This window comes from Panthera leo, chromosome E3, assembly GCF_018350215.1.
Source record: "Panthera leo isolate Ple1 chromosome E3, P.leo_Ple1_pat1.1, whole genome shotgun sequence".
NCBI lineage: Eukaryota > Metazoa > Chordata > Mammalia > Carnivora > Felidae > Panthera > Panthera leo.
This window is the reverse complement of record NC_056694.1, coordinates 40,628,501-40,649,913: the sequence shown is the minus strand read 5'-3', so window position 1 is coordinate 40,649,913 and position 21,413 is coordinate 40,628,501. Positions and strand designations below refer to the sequence as shown.

Here is a 21,413-nt window from a genome sequence, read left to right as displayed (position 1 = left end):
AGAATCTCTGACAAGATGCTAACAGCCGGCTCTTGTTGCATGACCTGGCCCTGGACGTGACAGGTGACTTTCAGGACAGAGCTGGGGATGTCTGTGGGGACTTGAACACACCCCTCCAACACGCCGAACAAGTAGAGCGAAAGTAGGGGAAAATACAGAAAATCAGAATACCGTTGTTGATAAAATGAATTTTATTTACATTTATAGATATTTGTATCCTGGAGATAGGCATTTATAAACATGTGCATCATTATTAGGGATTTAGTAATATAATTTTATATCTGAGAGTCGGTACTACTTATTTATGAGTTGATGCTGAAAAGTATTTAATTTTCCACACCAGTTTATGATAAAAACCCTCAGAAAATTAGGAATATGGCACGTCATTTCTTGAACTTGAAAGAGAGTGTGCAGCACAGATGCACAGCACTGTGGGGGACGACTTCCTGACCTCTTTGCTGTAAGTTGGGAATGAGGCCAGGCTGCCCGCAGGCCTTACGCCGACTTAGAGGAGGTCACAAGGGGGTGTGGTGAAAACCGCATACTGACCGTCACCGGATCAGATGTATAGATTCCTGGAAAGACAGAAACCACCAAAACTGTGTCAAGCAGAAACAGGCACTCTGAACAGGTCTGTAAGGGAGAGATGAAATTCCTAATGTAACTTCCGGCAGAGGAGCCCAGGAGGCTCCTCCGAAGCCTGTAGGGTTGTCAGCTGGGAGCTGGGAGCCGCAGGGGGACGCCTGCAGGCCTGGGCGCCAGTCCCCGGGGAGGCCCCGCCCAGAGCCTGGCAGGCCTGTGGGGGAGGGGCAAGGTCTGGTCCCATTCTCGCCTTCTCAGAGACCAGAGTCACCTCGAAGCGGCAGAGTTTCGGTGGAGGGACTCGTGGGGAGGCATGCGGCCCAGGTCCTTTCGGCCATAAGCCGGGGAGGCACGCACCAGCTTCCTTCCTGCCTCTAGCTGTCATCGCCGATGGGCCTCACAAGTCATGCTCATGTGGGGACGTCCCTCTGGGGCTCCTCAAGCCGAGAGCCGCCAGGAGGGCAGTGTGGGGCAGGCCTCACCCAGGCTGACACCGGATCCAGCATGTTACCAAACTTGGGGTAGGAGGGGGGCCCACCAGGAGATCTGTGAGGGTCAGAGGCCCTTCCCCTCTGGCGTGTGTCAGCCCCCCACGTGGGCCGTCACCGAAGGCTGCGAAGGGGGAGCGGGGTTGCCAGGGACTGGCCTGGGAGGCGCACACCAGGCTGCGTGAGTGTGTGGAGGCTGGCGGTGCCTTCCTGGGGGCGGGCTGGATGGTGCCCCCCGAAGGTGTGTCCCTAGTTCCTCTGAACGTGGCCTTGTTTGGAGACAGAGTCTTTACAGATGGAATTGAGTTAAGGTGAGGGGCTGGGCTACAGTGTGGGCATCCTCAGGGGGCTTAGAGGGACCTGGGCCGTGGCTTCCATACCGATGAGATGGAGGGCCACAGCCGCGCCGAGGTCCCCCACGCTTCCGTGTGTGAAACAGAGCGTGACCGCACACGGCTTGTGGGTTCCGACAAAAGGGCCCGTCGGAAACCCATGCCCCTGCCCCCACCATTGCCCTGGGAGCTCCTTGTGCTCCCTCAGGTCTGTCCATCTGTCCAGAAGGGCCCCACCTGTCCCAAAACTGCGCGTGAAGTGCGGCCGGTCTGTACGTGGCCTCATGTGTCTGGTTTCTTTCACTCAGTGTAATTCCTCTCTCCCCCTTCCCTCCGTGCGTGGCTCTGAAGGGTGGTGGCGGGACAGGCGTCCTTGTCTTGCGCCCAAGCTGCTGGGAGGCACCGCAGCCGTGGTGGGGTAGAGCTCATCAGTAGGCCGAGGAGGTTCCGCTTTGTTCCTGATTTGCTGAGAGGCAAAACAAATTGTTTTTGGTCACGAATACATGTTGGATTTTGCCTAGTATTCTTTCCGCATCTATCGATTGTGTTTTTTTCTTAGTCTTTTCATTGATTTTCCATTGTTTTTGATAACGTTTACTTTTGAGAGAGACAGACAGATCAGAGTGCAAGTGGGGAGGGGCAGAGAGAGAGGGAGACACAGAATCGGAAGCAGGCTCCAGGCTTCGAGCCGTCAGCACAGAGCCCGACGTGGGGCTCGAACCCAGGAACCGTGAGATCATGACCTGAGCCGAAGTCGGACGCTTAACCGACGGAGCCACCCAGGCGCCTTGATTTTCCATTTTCAAACTGCTCTTGCGTTTCTGCGGTGAACCCCACTTGGTCACGGCACGTGATTCTGCGTTTACGTGTCTACAGCTGGTGCACTGGCTGGTATGCCGTTAAGGACTTTTCTACGTTCGTGAGATATGTCGGTCTGTGGTTTTTTTGTGTTGTCTTTCCTGGGTTTGGTTTTGGTAATGCTGGCCTGATAAAATGAATTGGGAAGTGTTCCCTTGTTTTGTACTTTCTAGAAGAGATTGGGTAGAATTGGTGTTTTTTCTTTAAATGTTTGGCAGAATTCACCAGTTAAACCACTTGGACCTGGACGTTTATATTTTAACTGCAAGTCGAATGTCTTTATCAGTTACATATTATTGAATATCTAGTAACATGTGGATGAGTTTGGCGTTTTGTGGATTTGAGGGATTGGTCCGTTCCATCTAAGTTATCAAAGTTTCTGCTTCTCGCTTTCGGTAGCTCAGGTGTAGCCCAAGGTCAAGGGTGAGTCCCGACAAGGCCGAGGGGCAGCTGTTCCCCCAGGGCTGACCAGAGCAGTTAGAGGAAGCGTGGGCCGATGGGGCTGCCCTGTTGCGCCCACATCACGGCTGGGATGGTGGCTGTGCTGTGTCCTGAGGCTGCTGGAACTATTTACCACGAACTAGGCAGCTGAGGACACCAGGAGCTTGTTTCGTCAGAGTCCTGGAGGCCGGAGTTTGAGATGAAGACCCTCGTGGGGTCGTGCTCTCTCCAGAGGCTCCAGAGGAGGCTCCTTCCTGCCTCTGGGGGCTCCCGGCATCCCTTGGGTTGTGGCCGCATCCCTCCAGGCTCTGCCTCTGTATTCATGTGGTCTCTCCTCTGTGTCTCTTGTAAGGATGGTTGTCACTGGATTCAGGATCTGTCCCGGTAAGCCAAGACGATCTCCTCTTGAGACCTTTAATCACAACAGCAAAGATCCTAAGTAAGGTCCTATCCCTAGGGATGGGACTTGCCCCTTGCCCACTGGGGGCCGCGTTTACTCTGCGCCCCTGTTGCCGGGCTTTCTCACCCTCCCGCCTCCCCGCCAGCCTGTTCTGGGAGACCACCCTCGTTTAGATCTTGCTCCAGAGCCGAGCTGCTCTTGGAACCCGAGCCAGAGACCCCAGTCCTAAAAAGGTGTGTCCCACTGAGTCCGGGGACCTGGCATCTTCTGTGTTGCATGTGGCTGTCCCTCCTGCGCCGGCAGCTGTCTTGCCCCGGCCATTCGGGCGTGGCTGGGCTAGGGGAGAACCGACCCCGAGAAGGCAGGGAGCCCTCCTGAGTGCCCTCCCCTGGCGCTGGGGACTCGGGAAGGGAGGACTACTGTGTGGTATCTCTGTGGGGTCAGGGGGCAGAGCTGCGGCCTCCACCTGGAGGCCCTCTGTGCTTCGCTGCTCTTCCCCAACCCCAGCGCTTAGGGATGAAAGGAGGTGTCCCCCCAGCAAGATCTTGCAAGAAGAGTGAGTGTGGAATGAGCCCGGGGGGCTGTGTGCGGTGGGCTCATTGCTCACAGCTGCCCTGCGTGGGGCCAGTCAGCGCAGCTGCAGATTGGGCAGGGGGCCGGGCCCAGCAGACTGTGTCCTCCTGGCACCTTCCTGGCTCCTGAGAGGCAGCGGACACCACCCTCCTGGGCATCCTGTGGGGGCACAGGGACGGTCAGCAAGACCGTGTGGGCTCTGGGCTGGCCTCGGATGTCCCCACCCCTGGGGTGTTGGACCTTCCTTTCGAAGGGGCATTGGAACCCGGAGAGAGTTCCTTCCTTGGCGTTTCGAAGCCTGGAGCTTATGTTCCTTGCTGTAGAAGGAAAAGGCAGCTGATACCTCCGGCAGGTGGCTCCTGCTTGGAGGCTGTCCCTTGGGGTAGATGCCCTCGGTCTGGCGGGCTGCAGCCTGTGGGCCCACAGGGCGGAAGGTCAGGTCTGGGTGCTCGTTCCTAGGTCTGGAACATCTAGCCGCTCACACGGTGTATGACATCGTGATATTAGTGTGTGCTGTCGAACGTGCCCCTGCCTGCTCGTGAGTGCACGTGCGTGTGCCTGGGCCATCTCCAGGCGTTGCGCACTTTCTCTCCCTGGGGAACGGGGAGCAGGGGGTCCAGGGAAATCCATGACCCAGGAGGCCCGCCCACCGCCCCGACCTGCATCTCCAAATCCCACACTCGGAGACCAGACGTTTTATCGGAGGTTTGGCAAGAACCTTCCGCTGGTCTAGCCTGTCCTCTGTCTGTCCCCTGCAGAGACCCCGAGTGCCAGTGACGTTGGGGCTGCCCCAGCCCTGCCTGTAAACCTGCAAACTCACCTGGCCCCCAGGGGCAGGGAAAAGATCAGGTGAGGTGAGTTCCTCTGCTCCTCACACGTTGGCCTCGCCTGGGACCCCGGGTGGGGGTGGGAGATGGAAGGTGCTGAGTTTCAGATCAGGGACCCACGTGAATCATGGGGAGGGAACGGTGTTTGGGGGGGGGGTGGGCAGGGCCCCTCCTAGGCAGGCGCGCGTGCAGAGCCTGTCCTTGTGGCCTTCCCTCTGGGGAAGGGGACTGACTGTCGAGTCAACCCAACGATCTCGGTGGCCCCTAGCCTGGACCGGCCGTGAGGGAGGGCAGGTGCTGGGTGGGCAGGAGCCAGAGGCCCCAGGTCTGGGGGACCTGGCCATGCTGTCTGGGGAAGAATTTGATGATGAGCTCTGAGGACGAGTGGCTTCCTCTGGACCGGCCCTCGGGTGGGGGGGGGGGGGGTGGGAGAAGAAGCAGGGCCTGGGACTGTCCCCTCCCCCGGGTGGAGGCCCCCGTGCATGCCCAGCAGAGCCTCCCAGGAACTCGGTGATCCAGGGGTTCCTGTGTATTGAGGGCGAAAGGCCCCCCTGCGTGGGGGTGAGGGGCCCTGGGTGGTTCCTAGCTCGGTGCTAAGGGCTTGGAGAGGGCCCGGGACTCACATGGGGTGGAGATCAAGGGGCCAGACAGGGCTTGGGAGGGCGGTCCCCAGGCGACCGTTGGCCCCGCCGCCCTCCACCCCCCGACCTTCTCGGTGGGGCTGCTGTCCAGGAGGCAACTGGCCCCTGCCACCAGGTTGGCGAGGAGGGTGGCTGTGAGCGGCCACTCCGGGCCCAGAGTCATTACCTGCACTGCCGCAGAGTGTGTGGGACACTGGGGGCCGCAGGTTTGGGGTCCCCTGGTCTTCTCCCCGTGTCTCCTCTTACTACAGGGACACCACACATTGGATTCAAGGCCCACCGTGTTCTAGTGTGACCTCCTCTTAGCTAATTGTATTTGCAAAGATCCTCTTTCCAAAGACAGTCATGTCCTGATGTTCTGGGAGGACATGCCTTTTGAGGGACGCTGTTTAACCCGCTGCAACTGACACCTGCCTGGAGACCCACAGTGGAGGCTTCTTGGGCAGACTTGTGAGCCAGGACCCGGCCTGGGGCGGTGGCCAGCGAGGGGAGGGCTCTCTGCACCGGCGGCTGTGCAGGCGTCGGGGGACGGTGATGGGCGGGGGCGCTGGCTGGTTCAGCCCCCACGTCGGGGTCTGGGCTCCGAACATGCTGTCCACTTCCGTTGGATGGGGCAGTGACAGGCCACGCTGGACGCAGTGCCCGATGACAACGGACAGACAGAGGGACGGGGCCCAGCCCGGCAGCTTGCCGCGCCAGCCCTGCAGCTGCACGGCGGCCACAATGGACTGAGGGGCATTGATGGGGACACAGTCGGCCCCTGATAGCTCGCTAATGGCGCTTCGTATTTTCTCGTGGAGAAGAATCGTGTGAATGTGAAGACCCGGTGGGGAGATGAAGGCCACTTGATGAAGGGTCTTGGGCCCACCCCTTAAAGGAACAAGGCGGGTTTTTTTCCCCCCTTTTTCCATGTGGCACAGACAGCTGGCTCCTTAAATATTAATCAGGGGTTATTGAGATGCAAATGTGTGCCCACCACAGAAAGGCCCCAGCTGCAGGGCTGGCGCCGAGTGCCCTCCACGGCCCAGGTGCAGCGCCCGCCAGAGCCAGCGCAAGGAGGAGGTGACTGCCGGCGACCCTCCCCGAGGACAAAGGCACCGTTTGCTCCTCGACAGGAGGCATCATCTCGTCTCGTTGGCCTTGCCCGTCACAGCTTCCTTGGCTTTTCGCCTCAAGCCAAGGTGTCTTTGCAGGGAGCCGTGGGCGGGAACGGGGGCCTGTCCATCTTCTCCGTGGTGGCAAGCTTTGTCAGGCTCGCACGTGTCCCTCGGGCGTCAGGCGAACTTAGTTCACGCTCGTGGGAGAGCCACGTCACCACCCTGATGCCCTGCATGGAGAAAAGGGGTGTGCGGGGCTTTGCCGGTCCCTGCCTGGGCCAGAACAGGTACCCTGGCAGCTTAAAAAGAGGACGGAAACACTTGCAAAGAGTGAAAAACGGTGGGTGGGGAGGGGTGGCAACAAGCAGGGGAGGAGCGCAGTCGAGACACGAGAGGATGGGGCAGAGGTGCATCAGGACTCGGGAGGGGAGCGGACATCCGTTGTGCTTACGCTTGCTTGTGTGTGCCTGTGAAAGGACAACAGTGTAGGGTTCTTGATAATAAAATACCGGAAATAAAGTAGGCTCTCCCCCTTGACATTGGAAACATAGGTTTTTGTGTTTAGAATATTTTAGTTGTGAATCGGAACACACAGAAAAAGCCCACAAAATGTGTGCACTCAGGAAACTGCCACAAACCGAACGTCAGCGTAACTGCCACCCGGCCAAGAGCTAGAACACTGCTAGACCTCTGTGTCACCCCCACCGTACGCCTGGCCCTGTGTGGCCCCCAGTGTCATCCTTCACACCTGTGACTCGGTCGTGCGGCCTTTGCCTCAGTGCTTCAGGCCCCCTGGCTCAGCAGCGTGCCTGTGACATTCACCCCGTCTGCCAGGGGTTCTAGATTGTCGGTGCTCTTTGCCGCAGTGAAGTATTCCGCGAACGCCCGTTTGTCCGTTCTTCTCTTGGCGCTGACCTGGCAGTTTTTGTCTCTTAGGAACAGTGCTGGTGACCTCCAGCGCAGGCCTCCTCGAAGGTACTTGTCCGTGCATCTGTTGAGTCCCAGGTGAGCCACTGTTGTGAGTGCTCTGTGCCTTTGTCTACTTGGCATTGCCAGTGTTACTTAGCGTAGCCTGGTGTAGGGATATTTTGGGGTTTCTTTGTCATCTTTTGTTTTCAAAATCAACTTGATTGAGGTACAGGTGATAGCCGGCTTATACCGCCACACGAGAGCCGACTGTGTGTATCCCTCTCCACTTCCGTGCCGAAATCAGACGCAGTGTATTTAGATCATGGAAATTAAAAAAAAAAACAAAAACACTACAAATCAGGTCTTTGTTTGGAGGGTCTATTGCAGTTTCCATAAATTGCATCTCCTTTAAGCGTACAGCTTGATGGGTTTTGGCAGATGCCACGTTACCTGCCACGCAGTTGAGACCTGGAATGTTTCTAGCTCCCTGCAAACTCCCTTGTTCTGCTCTTCTGTCAGCCCCTGCCCATCGTGGCCCCGGGTATCCACTGACCTGTTTTCCATCACCACAGTTGAGACTTCCTTCCTCCTCAAGAGTTCCGTATAAATGGAATCATAGGGTGTATATTTTCCTGTCTCTGGATTCATTAGTTGAGCATGTTTTTGACGTTCAGATGTGTGGTGATGTGTGTCAATAACATGATCTACTAATTGCTAAGGACTGTTTGTGTGTGGATAGAGCACAATGGGCTCATCTACTCTTCTGCTGGTGGACCCCTGGGCTGTTTCCCAGTATTTGGCTGGTCTGAATAAACCTGCTAAAAGCATGGCTCACAAGTCTGTCTTCTCATTTTTCTTGCGTAGATACTTAGAATGGCTGGGTTGTATGGTAGATTATGCTCAGTGTTTTCAGAAATGCCAGACGTTTCCAGAGCAGTTGTACCTTTTTTATACTCTGACCAGCAGTGTATGAGGGTTTGTGCAGGATGATGTCATTCTTTCATTAAATGTCGGATAGAATACACCAGTCAAGTCATCTCAGCCTGAAATTTTCTGTGTGAGGTTTTAAATCACAAATTCATTTCCTTCAATTGTTATGAGACTGTTTGGGTTTTCTCTTTCTTTGTGACTCAGTTTTAGTAAATTATGTCTTTTCAGGGATTTTAAAAAATTTCATCTAGTATTCTAATGCAGAATAAAGTTGATAATGTTAATACCCTTTCAGTGTTTGTTGGATCTGTAGTGATGACCCTGCTTTCCTTCTTGATATAGATAATTTGTCTTTTCTCTCTTTTTCTCTTGATCATTGTAGCTAGAGGTTTATCCATCTCACTGGTATTTTCAAAGAACCAGATTGGGTTCCATTGGTTTTGTTCTCAAATGTTTGACCCTGAAAAGGTTCTAGTTTGATGCAAAGGTCTTTGTTGGGAGTCCCCACGTTGTCAGGACAAGGTGCCTCTTCCCTGCAGCCTGGGGTGCACCATTCTGGCTTTTTGGCTTCTCTTCTTGGGTCAGATTTTTCCACTTTTCTTTTTGTGAGTTCACATATCAAGTTTGTTTATATTTTACCTAGTATTTGTAAAGGGTAGTAGATTAGCTCACCATAGTGAGATTTTTAAACGGACAGCTTCTAGGCTAAGAAAAAGATGAGGTCCTAAGGGAGATGGTGGGCCTCAACCTGGATGCCAGCACAAGATAAGAAAGGAACGAGGGCGGGAAGGGAAGAAACGACACTGTCCACTGTTTGCACGTGAACTATTAGAATAAGGAACTTTAGCTTGTTTTGAGCACTGGGCCAATAGTGATAGGCAGTTTTGAGAATTGGGGGGCTGAAACCACCAGGTGCCAGGATTATGAAGCTGCAACAGTTTGGACTATGTAGAAACACGTGGGCACATATGGATCCCCAGCAATGAGCCACCCAGCCTGGAGGCTGCTGCCAACCCAGCCAGGTCAGTCCCAGTGGAGCGAGGTGGGGCGTAACCCCATCCATGCTGCGTGCTGAGCTGACACCAGGTAACCACAGGGCGGAAGCCTCGGCAGAAGCCATCTGGATGGCCAAGGCTTATGCCTCACCAACATAATGTAACCTTGGCTGCCCTTCTGTCTGCTCAAATTTCCCACGACTGATTGGTACTTGTGTACCTGTAACTGTCCTTCCTAGACCTTCAGTTAGAAGAAAGTTCGTGTACGGTCATACACTGTCTCTGCACACCCGCTTTCTATCCCACTGGCTAAGTACCACCTTATGTCCTGGCCTTAAGGGAATCTAGCCGCATGCACTTAACACCGAAGGGATGGCCGCTTTATCTGCTGGCTCTCCCTGCGTTCCCACTCAATCGTGGCAGTGTGAGGTCTCTGGACGCCGGAGACAGGGAGGTCCAGGGTCTTGGGACGCTTAGGAGGCCTTTCTTCGCTTTTGTTTTATTTTGAAAACTTAAGGTGAAGACGGCATTACCACAGTTAACCATTTTATAGGGAACAGGTGGTGGCACTGAGTATGTATATCATAGTGTTGTGGACCCACCGCCTCCATCTAGTCCCCACCTGCTTCATCCCGTCAAGAGGAACCCACGGTGCTGTCACTCTTCATTCTCCCCTCGCTCCAGCTTCTAGCGATCACTAGTCTTTCGGTCTCTACAGACTTACCTCTTGAGGATATTTCATATAAATAGAGCCACGTAATGGGTGACCTTTTGTGTCTGGCTTATTTCACGGAGCACAATACTTTTAAGGTTTTCCACATTGTAGCAGGCGACAAATCGTCTGTTGGTGACACATGAACAAAATGTGGTCTCTCTGCACAATGGGACAAGGAATAAAGTTTTGTCGCCAATTTCTCCACATCCTTGCCAATACTTGTCATGTTTATTAAAAAAAAAAATCAGAGCCATTATAGTGGGTGTGAAGTAATATCCCATTGTGGTTTTCATGTGCATTTCCCAGCGACTGAGGATGTCGAGGATCTTTTCATGTGCTTTTTGGCCAGTTGTGTGCCTTTCTTGGAGAAATGGCTAATCAAGTCCTTTTGAATTGGTTTGTCTTTTTTGTGGTTTAGCTGTAAGAGTTCTCTATTTATCCTGGATACTAGACTTTTATCAGATCTATGACTTGCAAATATTTTCTCCCACTGTGTGGGTTGTCTTTTCACTTTGCTGATAACGTTCTTAGAGGCACGAAAGTTTAAAATTTTGATGGTGTCCAATTTATCTGGTTTTCCTTTTGTTGCTTCTGCTGTTGGCATCCCATCTAAGGATCCATTGGTAAATCTATTTTTTTTTTTCTGGGACTTTTAATAGTTGCTGCTCTTTCATCCATTTGGAGTTAATTTTTGAATATGGTGTGGGGTAAGGGCCCAACTTCATCATTTAGTGCTTAGATCCTGCTTTCGCAGCACCATTTGTTGAAAAGACTGCCCTCTCCCTGAGCCGCCTTGGCACCCTTGTCTAAAATCACTTGACCATATGCGTGAGGGTCTGTTAGCTCTGCGTTCTATTCTGGTCCGCGTGTCTGTCGCTATGCCAGGACCACACCGTTTTGATAGCTGTAGCTTTGGAGTAAGTTTTCATATCAGGAACTGTGAGTCCTCCAACTTTTTAAGATTGTTTTGTTATTTGGGGCCCTGTGCAGTTCCATGTGAATTTGAGCATTGGCTTTTCCATTTCTCCAGCGGAATTTCGATAGAGATTTCACTGTGTCTTTAGATACTTTGGGTAGTACTGTCCTCTTGACGCTCCAGCCGCACGGTTGGTGGAGGGGCATGCTTCTCACCGACTTAGGTCTTTAGAATGTTTTCCAGCAGTGTTATGTAGTGTCCAGCATGTAGGTCGTTCGCTTCCTTGGTTACGTTTTTTTGTAGGTATTTTGTCTTTTGGCTGCACTCGTAAATGCAACTGTTGCCTTGGTTTCTTTGCCAAATTGCTCATTGCCGGTGTGTAGCAGCGCATCTGATTTCTGCGTGTTGGTCTTGCACCCTACGGGTTGCTGAGTTAGTGTATTAGCTCCCGTGTGGCGTGGGGTTGTTGTGTTTGTTTTTGTGGATCTTCGGAATTTTCTGTCTGTGGGATCATGTCATTTGTGAATAGAGGTGGTTATACTTCAGTTTTCCTCAACCAACTGCCCTCGCTGGAATTCGAGTGCAGGGCTGGGTGGCTCCGGTGACCGCGGACATTCTGGTTTCAGCTCTGATCTTGGGGGGAAAGCTTTCAGTCTTTCGTTACTGAGAATGACGTGGGCTGTGGGCTGTGGCTGGCCACCTTGAATTATGTTGAGGAAGTTTTCTGAGCGGCTCTTATCCCGACAGGCGGCTGGATTTTGTCAGATGCTTTTCCTGCATCTGCTGAGAGGACTGTGCGTGCCCCACCCGCCGCGTTCTGTCGATGCGGATGCACGTACCGCGGTGATGGATTTTCTGAAGTTGAGCCACTCTGGCACTCCTGGGGCAGAATCCCACTTGGCCGTGGCATGGAATCCTCTCTGGTCATGCTGTTATTTTGCTAGTATTTTGTTGAGAACTTTCCGGTCTGTATGTTTAAGGGATACTGGTGTTTTTGGCTTTGTTACCAAGTAAAACTGGCTTCACGAGAGGACTTAGGAAGTGTTCCCTTTTCTGAGTTTTTTGGAAGAGTTTGGGAAGAATCGGTGTTAACGCTCTTTTAAATTCTTGGCAGAATTCAGCAGTGAAGCCATTGGTCCAGTGTTTTTATTTACTGGGAGGTTTTTGATTACTGATGCAGTCTCTTGTGATGGATCTTTTACAGCTTTGTTTTTTCCTGAGTCACTTTTGGTAGTCGGTGCGTCTCTAGGATTTTGTCTGTTTCGTCGACGCGATCTCATTTGTCGGCATACTGCTCTTAGTACTCCTAAAGTTCTTTTTACTTAAGGTCAGTAGTAATGCTCCCGATCTCTTTTTTCTGATTTTAGTTCTCTGCATCTTTTTTTTTTTTTTTTTTTCTGTTTGTTAAACTAAAGGTTTGTCGATTTCATGGATTACTTTAGGAGTTTTAAAGGTCAGTTTGCTTTACTCAGTGGCTTTGGAACCAGTTCCCTGAGGACAAAGGCATCTTTATGCCCTGAGGGTACAGGGCAGGGAGGTCGACTTGGGGAGCGGCCCAGGGCCCAGGGTGTTGTGCTGCGGAGCAAGGGGACTTGTCGGCCGAGGGAGGCAAGCAGCCACTTCACGTCTGGCGAGGGTGTCCTTCCCAGAGGGACGTCGGTCCTAAGGATGCGGGGGCCTGAGGTGGAGGGGGGTCTTGGGGGTGGCGAACGCATGGGGTAAAATAGAAGACAGTCAAAAGGTAGCCCCAAGTCCTTTTTTCTGGAAACTAAAATCCCCACCTCTGTCTTTGGATGGGTTGAAGGGAAAGGCAGCAGTTCTAGAATCCACAGACCAGGCCCACAGTGTCCAGCTGAGCCATGGGGCCCTTGGCCCCATTTCCTCGAGGTCAGAAGGAGGAATAGAAAGAAGTGAAGTTTTCAGTCCAAGATGGCACCGATGGAACCCCCGCAAGGTGGCAGGGAGGAAGAACGAGTGTCTGTGCGCTAGGGCCGGGGGACGCTGGCTGGAAAACCCAGCGCCGGTGCTGCGAGACTGAGAAGGCGGTAAGAAAGACCAGCCCCAGATGAGCCTCGGGAGCAGGGTAGGGCCGTCACCCCACAGACGGCAGAGGCTGGTGACCCGTGAGTAATCGCAAAAGCAGCTGAGCGGAACAGTGATGGCTAACGGCCACTCAGGCTGCCCGGGGCCCACCCGGCAGGTTTTAGGAATCTGCGCCCTTCTCGACTTTGTCACTGTGTCCGTCCGCAGAGCCACGGGGCCTGAAGTGCGCGGACCCTGTGCAGACGCAACCCGGCGGCCCCGGGGGCAGAGCACGGGGCCTTCCCCGTGCAGATGCAGGAGGCCTGCAGTGGCGGGCAGGGCCCGGAACTCCTGCGCCCGCAGGTCTGTGGTCCGAGCGAGGTAGAGAGGAGCCTCGCTCGACCTTCACACGTCACCGCTGCCGAGCGAAAACCCTCTCGGAAAGCGAAGGTTCCCCTGCCCCTGGCCCCGCACACGGTCGTTGGTCGGTCGTTGGTCTGTCGCTGGCTTGGGCGGGCTCGGCTCCCTGGGGCCAGGCCCTTCCCTCGAGCCTTGTGCCCCAGGAGGTGCGGGCAGCATATCTAGCCTAGCGTTGACCTGAGCCTGACCTCCGCGTCTGTTTGTTCCCAGTGAGGAGAGAGCCCCGCCCCCGCCCCCGGGAGACGATTTTTCTACGGTGGAGCGGGGGGGTGGGTAGAGGAGGCACCCGGTCCACCTGCACCACCCAGGCAGGGTGAGCTAATGTCCCCATGTGTCCCCGAGCCCCAGCCCCTGAAGTTTCTCTTGGGTTGACCAAGAAACAGCTTCCCAGAGACCACAGGGTCAGGCTGAGTAGATGCGGATTTGGGACCTTTCAACTTTGTCAGGCGGACAGTTTATCCAGCAGGCCCGTATCGGTGTCGCTCGGCCCTGAGAGGAGCGGCTTGGGGTCCGGCGAAGGCAGGGTGAGGTGGCCCTCAAGGGGGGGTGGGCTGTGCGGAGCCGGCACGGGAGCTGCCAGAGCAAAGGCCCTGCGGTCCGGCACCGGTGGGCGTGAGGAACGGGGGCCACGGCGCGACCCCAGGCTTGTGCTCAGTGAGGCTGGGGCCACGGGAGGATTTCGAGTGGAGGAGGGGTGGGGTCTCAGGAGGGAGATGATGGTGGGCCTCGGGACAGGCTCTGAAGGTGGAGGCTGGGGCACCCTGGGCCTCTGGGAGGGTACGGGCCGTGGGAGATGTCGTGTGTCCCTTGCAGCGGCCCTCTGGGCGAGCGGATGTTTGTCTTGTCCGAGGGCCGGTGTGCCCCGAAGGCCTAAGCATCGTGCCCGTTGGAGGCTGTCCTGGGAGAGGTGGAGGAGGCCTGGCGTGGCGCCCACGGGCAGGGGTGTGGTGAGCCCAGGGTACGGAACGAGAGCTGCCAGGGGCCTGCGGTGGTTCTGGCGGCGGAGTCTCCCCAGGCCGCCCGCCCGCCCCGTGCCCCCACCCAGCGGCAGAGCTCCCGGGACAGCCCCCTAGGAAGGGCTGCCCAGGCCACGGCGGGCTGGTGGGCAGCTCCGTGCGGCCGCCGCGGGCAGACTCGCTGGCTCCAGGCTCCTCGTCTGAGGCCGCGTCTGTCCTGAGCCAGACACAGGGAGCCTGTGTCCCCGCGAGCAGGAACACGGCCTCTCTGTTGGCACCTGGACCGGCTGGCCGCCCCCCCTCCCCCCCCCCGCCCGGCGGGCTGTGTGTGTGGGGGGGCCCTCCACACAGACCCGCGCTTGTGCCCCCCTCGGCCGGGCCTCCTGCCTGAAGCACCTCGTTCCCGCCGGGACCCTCCCTGGGGTGGCCAGGCGCTTCTGACGGGTGCGGGGAGGGGGAGGGGCAGCTAGGGCAGGGAGTCGGGCCACCTGATCGGCAGGGGCGCCGCCGTGGGGTGGGAGTCGTGTCTGCTCCCAGCTAATATCAGGCAGTAACGATGTGGGGGCCTCAGTCCACGTCACGTGGCAGAGACCCCCAGAAGGACGCCTGGCAAGGAATAATCCACGTAGTTTAACTTGCGCCCGTCAGTCCTCGGAATTGCCGCCGTGGGCACTCCCAGGGCGGGGGTCAGGGAGCAGGAGGCTCCACGGTCACTCACGGGCCGGGGGGGGGGGTGGGGGGTGGGTGGGAGGGGGCTCGCCTAGGGAGGAACAAAGGGCTTCTGTCTGTGCCTCTGGACCCTGGAGCTGGGGGAGGGGGAGGCGTGCAGGTTCTGAGAAGGGGGTGGGCGGGAGCCGTGGCGTCTCCCTCTCCCGGGCACCTCCCGGGCGTGGGGGCAGCACCAGGGGCTGCTAAGAGCACAGGTCGGGAGTGGCAGCTTCCCTGTGGCCCCGCCAGGCACGTGATGGGGTTTGGGTGCCCCAGGGCCGGGGGCTTGTGTGGGCCCAGCGCCCTGGTGCTGGTGGACACGGTGGGGTCAGGGCGGTACTGGTGACCGGCAAAGGGACCGGGGGCTGGCTCTCCGCAGTGAACTCCATCTGTAAGGAAGAGGACGTGGCGGCCCAGGGACGGACTCTGGAGGCCAGCACGAGTCGCCCTGGGACCCCCCTCCTCTGTGGGAGTGGGTGGCAGTTCCCCGGGTGCACGAGACCTCACCCAGGTAGCCGGGCCTTCCTGCTTTATTCCTCCGCGCACTGGCCCGGGACCGCCTCTACTCCGGCTCCGGGAGCGGCCAGTCTCGGGACTGGAAGTAGCCCTCCAGGTCTCGCAGGCTGAGTGGGGGGAAGTAGGGGCCGATCCTCTTCCGGACCCACCACCTGCCTGCCGCAGCATGCCGGCCCCCCAGGCGGCTGAACTTGTACCTGTAGTGCTCTCCCCGGACCCACCTGCAAGGGAAGACTTGTGTCGGGCAGCCTGGCCCCTTGCCTGCAGAGCGGCTGCTCCTTGGAAGGAGAGGCTGCGGGGGTGGGGTGGGGGGGCAGGTGACCCCCAGAAAAGGAAGGGCTCGACACTCGGTGCCACATCCTGCCCTCTGGCGCAGGCGAGCAGTGCCGATCAAGGTGGGGGGTCCAGAGCGTGGGGACCTTGGCACTCAGGCATGTTTTCAGGTGTTTGGGGCATGGCCGGGGGTGCCCGCATTTGTAGGAGCAGCGCTGAGGGCACGCTGGGCTGTCCAGGAAAGGGTTCTTACCTGGGGGGGGCCCTGTCCTTGAAAGGGTTGAAGGCCAGTAGGGACAGAGCCTCCCTGTCGTTGGCCAGGAGCTTGCCTGCCAGGTGAATGATCCACTCGTTGTGCTCGTAGGTCTGGGGGTGAGAAAGGAGTGGGGTGCTGGCTGTGGGCACAGAGCCGGGCACGTGGGGGGCCCCCTGGATGGGCCAGAACAGGTAAGCCGTGGTCCCTGGGGCCCTCAGCTTGCTGCTTCCTCACCCCCCCCCCCCCCAAGTGTGGTCAGGGTTAGTCTCTCCTGGGGGCCAGGCCCACCCTCCCACTTTCTCCGTCTGGGTTCCTCTCTGGAGGGGCCGCTCACTCCCTGCTCTTGGCCGTGGGGCAGGTGCCCGTGGACCGTTCCTCTCAGGGCCCAGCTCCCGCCATACTGTCCTGTCCTCGGATGGAGCGGGCACGGGCCTGTCAGTGTTGTCACCTGCCGGCCCCGGGGTCTCGTGTGAGGCGTCTTCCTGAGGCTGTCTTTGAGTGAACGAGGCCCCCGCTGACACCCTGACGCTGGCTTTCTCGGCCGCGTCCTCTCCCAGGGGGGCCGTGTGAGGCAAGGGCTCACCCCCACTAAGGGCGTCGTGGCCTTGGGAACGCGCCGGGAGCAGGAGAGGCCCTTACCTGGAAGGCCGCGAACCACATGAGCCAGTCCAGGCGGTAGTGGTATGGAGAGATGAGGCACGGCCGCCGCCCTGGGTCACCCGGCTTGCACTTGAACCCATAGTCCTCCCACACGGCGTCCGGCGCGCTGGCGTTGGGGCTGGCCGTGCCCTGCAGGATGACCTCCGTGCGCTCCTTGGTGATGCTGTGGGGAGACCAAGGCGGGGGGCTTTGGGCGCACGACGGTGGCGGCTGCTGTGCCTCTGCACCGTGGCTTCTCTCCTGAGCAGACCCGGCTGAGACTGGGGTGTCCACGCCCCGGCTGATCTCGGAGGCAGGTTCTTCCCAGAGCTTTGAGTGGAACCCGGCCTCCGGACACGGCGGTTCCGGCCTCTGGGGCTGCCCGGTTCCCACCCACCTCCCCACGACCCTGCCCTAGACCGAGGCTGCCCCCTTGGAAGGTTGGGGTCGGTCTCCGTGAGGGACCTTGGGTCTCACGGGCGCACACAGCGGACGGGGTGAGGAGAGACCTCGCACGTACCTTCCGAAGGCGCCGTATGTGTTGACGATCCTCAGAGAGTTGAAGGAGGTGTTCATGACCTGCGTGGGACTCAGCAGGTTGAGGACCACGGGGACACTGAGCCAGGCCACCAGGATGCCTAGTGCCACGTGCACTGCCTGCCGCACCACACAGCCTGGGGGGGGCAGGGAGGAGGATGGTGGGGTGAGCCTCACCCTAGGCCAGGTGCCCGCCAGGGAGGGGCGCCTGGCACAGCCCCGACACCCGAGCCAGGACGCTCTCTGAGGCTGATGTGGACCCTCTCTGATGGGCTGGTTGTTCCCATCCTGGGGACGAAGGGCTTCTGTCCACAGCGGGGGTGTCCACTCACCATATCTTAGGGTGAGCCGGGCCCCTCGGGCCGCCTCTTCCTGCATCTTCCGGACTCGGTCCTTGAGGCCCCCAGGCCCGGAGGGGAACAAGAACCCCAGAGCGGCGTCATCGAAGCAGGCGACGCTGGGCACCATGGTCAGCCAGTTCAGGAAGCTCAGGTTCCCGCTGATGACAAGGACCACCTGGAGGGGGCGGGGCAGCGCCTGAGCCCAGGGCAGGGGTGCTCACTGAGGACCTCGACCGTGGCACGCTCTGCCCGGGACGAGGCAGCCTAGCGTGGGTGGCCCTTGGAGAAACATGGGGTGTGCGAGGTCTGGACCCCTCTCCCTCATCAGGGTGTCCACGCCCCAGCTGATCTCCGAGGCGGGTTCCTCCCAGAGCTTTGAGTGGAACCCGGCCTCTGGACACTGCGATTCCGGCCTCCGGGGCTGCCCGGTTCCCACCCACGCGACCACCAGCTGGTCTCCTTGCGCTGTTTGATGCCGTAGTTTGCGTTGGGGCAATTGCTGTGGTGACCGTCGACGAGTACAGGCCCGCGGCAGCCCCCGGGGACCTGTGCCCAAGTCACGCGGGAGGGGGACAAGGCTCTGGCTGCTTACCCGGAAGTTAGGGGTGGGGGGCGCCTGTGCAGCCACCCCATCCTCCACAGCCAGCGGTCCCCGAGGCACGTCCTGAGTGACCACGTACAAGGCTGGCCGGGGCCCGGGGCGCCTGCTGGGATAGCGTGGCCGGCCTCCACTCGGGTTCGGCTTCAGTGGGGCGGGACCGCCGGCACGCTCTCCGCCTGAGCCGGGGCTGGCCACCGTCCGTCCCGAGAGGCTGGTTCTGCTGCAGGGTCTGGGGTGACCCGGGGTCTAGGAAGTCCCCATGTGCTTGGGGAGAAACCGCCGCCCACTTTACCAGTTGTCTGCCGACTTCCCACTACCCAGGCTGTGGCAGTTTTCCTATAGGGCTCATCCCTAAAAGCGACTTAGCACCTTGGCTGTGAGAAGTAAGGTCACAGAACCTCTGAGCGGATGGAGTGCCAATAGCCTGGGGTTTTCCCGCACGCCCAGCCTCTTTCCCGGCGAGATGCTGGCTGTCACGGCTGCATCCCAGCCAGAAATGGGGAAAGTTCCTTCTGGCAGCTGTACATTTTTAAGTTGTTTTAGTGACTTGAAAATAATCAGGCCTGATTACAGCCCTGTCAGTGGGCACTGGAGGGGGAGGGGTGGGGAGGCTGCTGGGCCCGTGCCCCGTTCACGGACATGGGGCCGCGAATCCGGCCTCAGAGACCCACGCCGCCCCGGGCCGCACGGCTCAGCCAGATGCGCCTGACCCGAGCGGGGAGGGTCCCGTGAGGCCGGTCCTCCAAGGAGGTGCCGATGCCCTGGGCTGCCGCTCCCTGGGGATGGATGGGTGCCCTCAGAGCGGCTCGGACTCGGGAACCCGGCAGGAGCAGGCGGCGAGGGCAGCAGCAGCCGTGAGCTTCTGGCAAACGTGCGTCCTTACTTTCTAACTCCGTTCTCTTGACACAGATGATAAAGGCGTATAGTTCAGGCTCTTGACAAATGCCGACTCTTGTGTAAATCACCATAAAGTCTAGAAAGTTCCACCCCAGATAGTCCCCTGGTGCCTGTGTCGTCCACCCCCCCACCCTACGACCTGTGAGCCGACCTCTGCCTTCTGTCACTCTGCCTGTCCCCGAACGTGGCAGGCACGAAACCTCGGTGTCCCGAGACCCGCGGCCACCATGTGTGCAGTGGGGCTCGGGCGTGCGGGGCCCAGCGAAGCCCGCAGGGTCTCGGTGTCCCCGCGGGAGCAGTGCTGGGGTGTCCCTGTGGGGCCTGTTAGACGTGCGTGCGTTCCCGTCGTTTCCAGCCAGCAGACTGCTTCTGTCGGGGCATCGGGTTGCCGTTGACGCTTTCACAAGATTACAAGTGACTAGTTTTTTAGAAGCTTTACAAGCGGTGCTCTGTGTGTCCTGAGACGCGTCCCGAGAGATGCTTGGTTACTCTGGGGCCACACGGGTGTGAACGTCGCATGTTTAGTTGCGAATTAGCTTCTTGCATGTGGGGTGAGGCTGGGGACTCCTCTGCACCCAGACCCCGTTGTAGGCCGGCGGCCCCGCTCGCACCTGGGACCTGCCCTGGGATGGCCGAGGCCCGCAAGTCCGGGGGCAGGGGAAAGGGGGGGGCAGGACGGGGCAGGAGTTGACGCGTTCACAGGAGACAGCCGCCTGCCGCATACGCCCCGAGGAGACGTGAGGATGGGAGTGGCCAGACGGACCTGCTTTAGGAGGGACTTTGAGAAAAAGAGGAAGCCAGAAAGCAGCAGAATCGGCCCAGAGGCGGGAAGAATCCGAGCCAGTCACCCGCACACGTGAGCAGATGGACAGACCTCGGCAGCGACTACGGCCTGGACAAGCCAGTGGCCGTCACCAAGCCGAGCAGGCCGTCTCCCCGTGCAGCGACCTCACCGTGGGACGGCCCGGAGCGGGGCGTCGAGGTCAGGTCTCCCCGCGTGGCCCGTGGGTGCCGGGGGCCTCTCTGCCTCTGCTCTTCTCTGTGGCGGGCAAGTCCCAGCTGACGCCCCCGCCCCTTATTTCCTGAGTTGTGGTTGCAGCCGGTCCTGGTCCTGGCGACTGGGGAGGAAGGTGGGGTCACAGCCACCAGACTCAGGAGGCTCTGGCAGGAGGAGCCGTGCTTCCGGCGGGTCTCAGCAGCTTTAAGGACGAGGGCACATCACGAGGTGGGACGTGAGAGGCAGGGACTCACGGCTCTCCCGGGAGTAATTCTTGGTTCCAAGCCCCTAGATGATTTCTCCCCCGGGCCTTGGTCCCTGCTGGCAGGTGCCCTGGGCACACTGGGCTCCCCCCGCAGTGTGCCGCACACGGCATCCTGGTCCCCTTCCTCCAGGCGCCTGACCTCGGGCGCTGGTCTCCCTGGGCCCGGGGGCCCGGACGCTCTCCCAGCCGCATCAGCAGGTGACTCGAGGGGAAGCTGTGCCTCCTCTCTGCCGTCTTGGCCGTCGGCAGCTGCCTGCGTCTTCTGACAAAAGTCGTGTTTTCCGTGCTGTCGACTGGGGGTCCGCTCTGTCGGGACCCCACGGGGCTGGCGGGCTCGGTGCAGCTCCGGGGCCCCGGTGCCAGCAGAAGCTCCCTCCGCTGCTCCCTATGGCTCAGCTGCCACTGAGACGGTGAGCCCTGCCTCCTCCCTCTCGCCCGCACTCGGGTGCGTTTCCAAAGTCCTCTCTGGCCCAGCCAGGACACCGGGGCCCACCTGGGGTGGCTAGGTGGGGCGTTTACACCCCTGCCCCGCAGAGCCCGGCAGCCGCCCTCTCACTGCTGGCCGCCAGCACCCACCTCTGCCTACAGACACTGCGCTGACTCTCGTAGTGCCCGGGGACATGGCCCAGGGGCTCCCCTCCAGGCGTAATTGGTGGAACCTGCACAGGTACCGAGGCACAGTCTCGCCTCTGAGACCCCAGAGAAACCCAGTCCAAAGCCGCTAATCTTAAAGGAGCCTCACTGGCAGAGAACGTTGACGTTCTCCAGTGTGTCAAGGAGAATAAAAACACCAGGGGAAGGGCAGGGGGATTCTGCTGAGATCTGAGTGGCGCTTCAGAAGGCAACTTGACAAACCCTTGAGGGAAGGGAGACAGGCTGAGCAGCATCGGGGGCTTCCTGCTGGACTTTCCAGAAACCCCCCGAAGGGGAAGGAGACCCGTGTGTCAGAGTGAAGGGGGGCCAGGACACCCCAGTGGAGCAAGGCACAGGCTCACGGGGCTCTGGCGGGCTCTGGTGTCCCAGGCTGAATTAGCAGTAAAGATGGTGTAAGCGTTTAGACTGAAAGATGTGAAACACGCGGCAGGACAGATGGCGTGTGGAGTGGCAGGCTGGAGTCGGAGTGGCACGGGGCTGGCCAGGTCGGGGCTCGCCCGCTCGCCACGTCGGAACAGAGGTTGGGGGAGCAGGGTGGTCGCACGGTTTCTTGACAGCACTTGGCAGGTGGGAGGCAGATCACCAGGGCGCAGCCATGGGGTCTGGCCCCAGAGCTGAGAACTGGGC

At 58.7% G+C, this 21,413-nt stretch overlaps 1 protein-coding gene across 1 annotated transcript in view; it reads right to left on the bottom strand.

Moving 5' to 3' along the window:
* Nucleotides 1-14,927: 14,927 nt before the first annotated feature.
* The window catches only part of LMF1 (lipase maturation factor 1), an 88,532-nt gene continuing 82,046 nt past the window's right edge, over nt 14,928-21,413 (bottom strand). The window contains exons 7-11 of the mRNA XM_042922976.1: nt 17,364-17,547; nt 17,015-17,168; nt 16,495-16,678; nt 15,853-15,965; nt 14,928-15,547 (exon numbers count right to left, since the gene is read on the bottom strand). Of these exons, the coding sequence (XP_042778910.1) occupies nt 15,373-15,547; nt 15,853-15,965; nt 16,495-16,678; nt 17,015-17,168; nt 17,364-17,547 (810 nt within the window). The 3' untranslated portion in view covers nt 14,928-15,372. The remainder of the gene's footprint in view (nt 15,548-15,852; nt 15,966-16,494; nt 16,679-17,014; nt 17,169-17,363; nt 17,548-21,413) is intronic.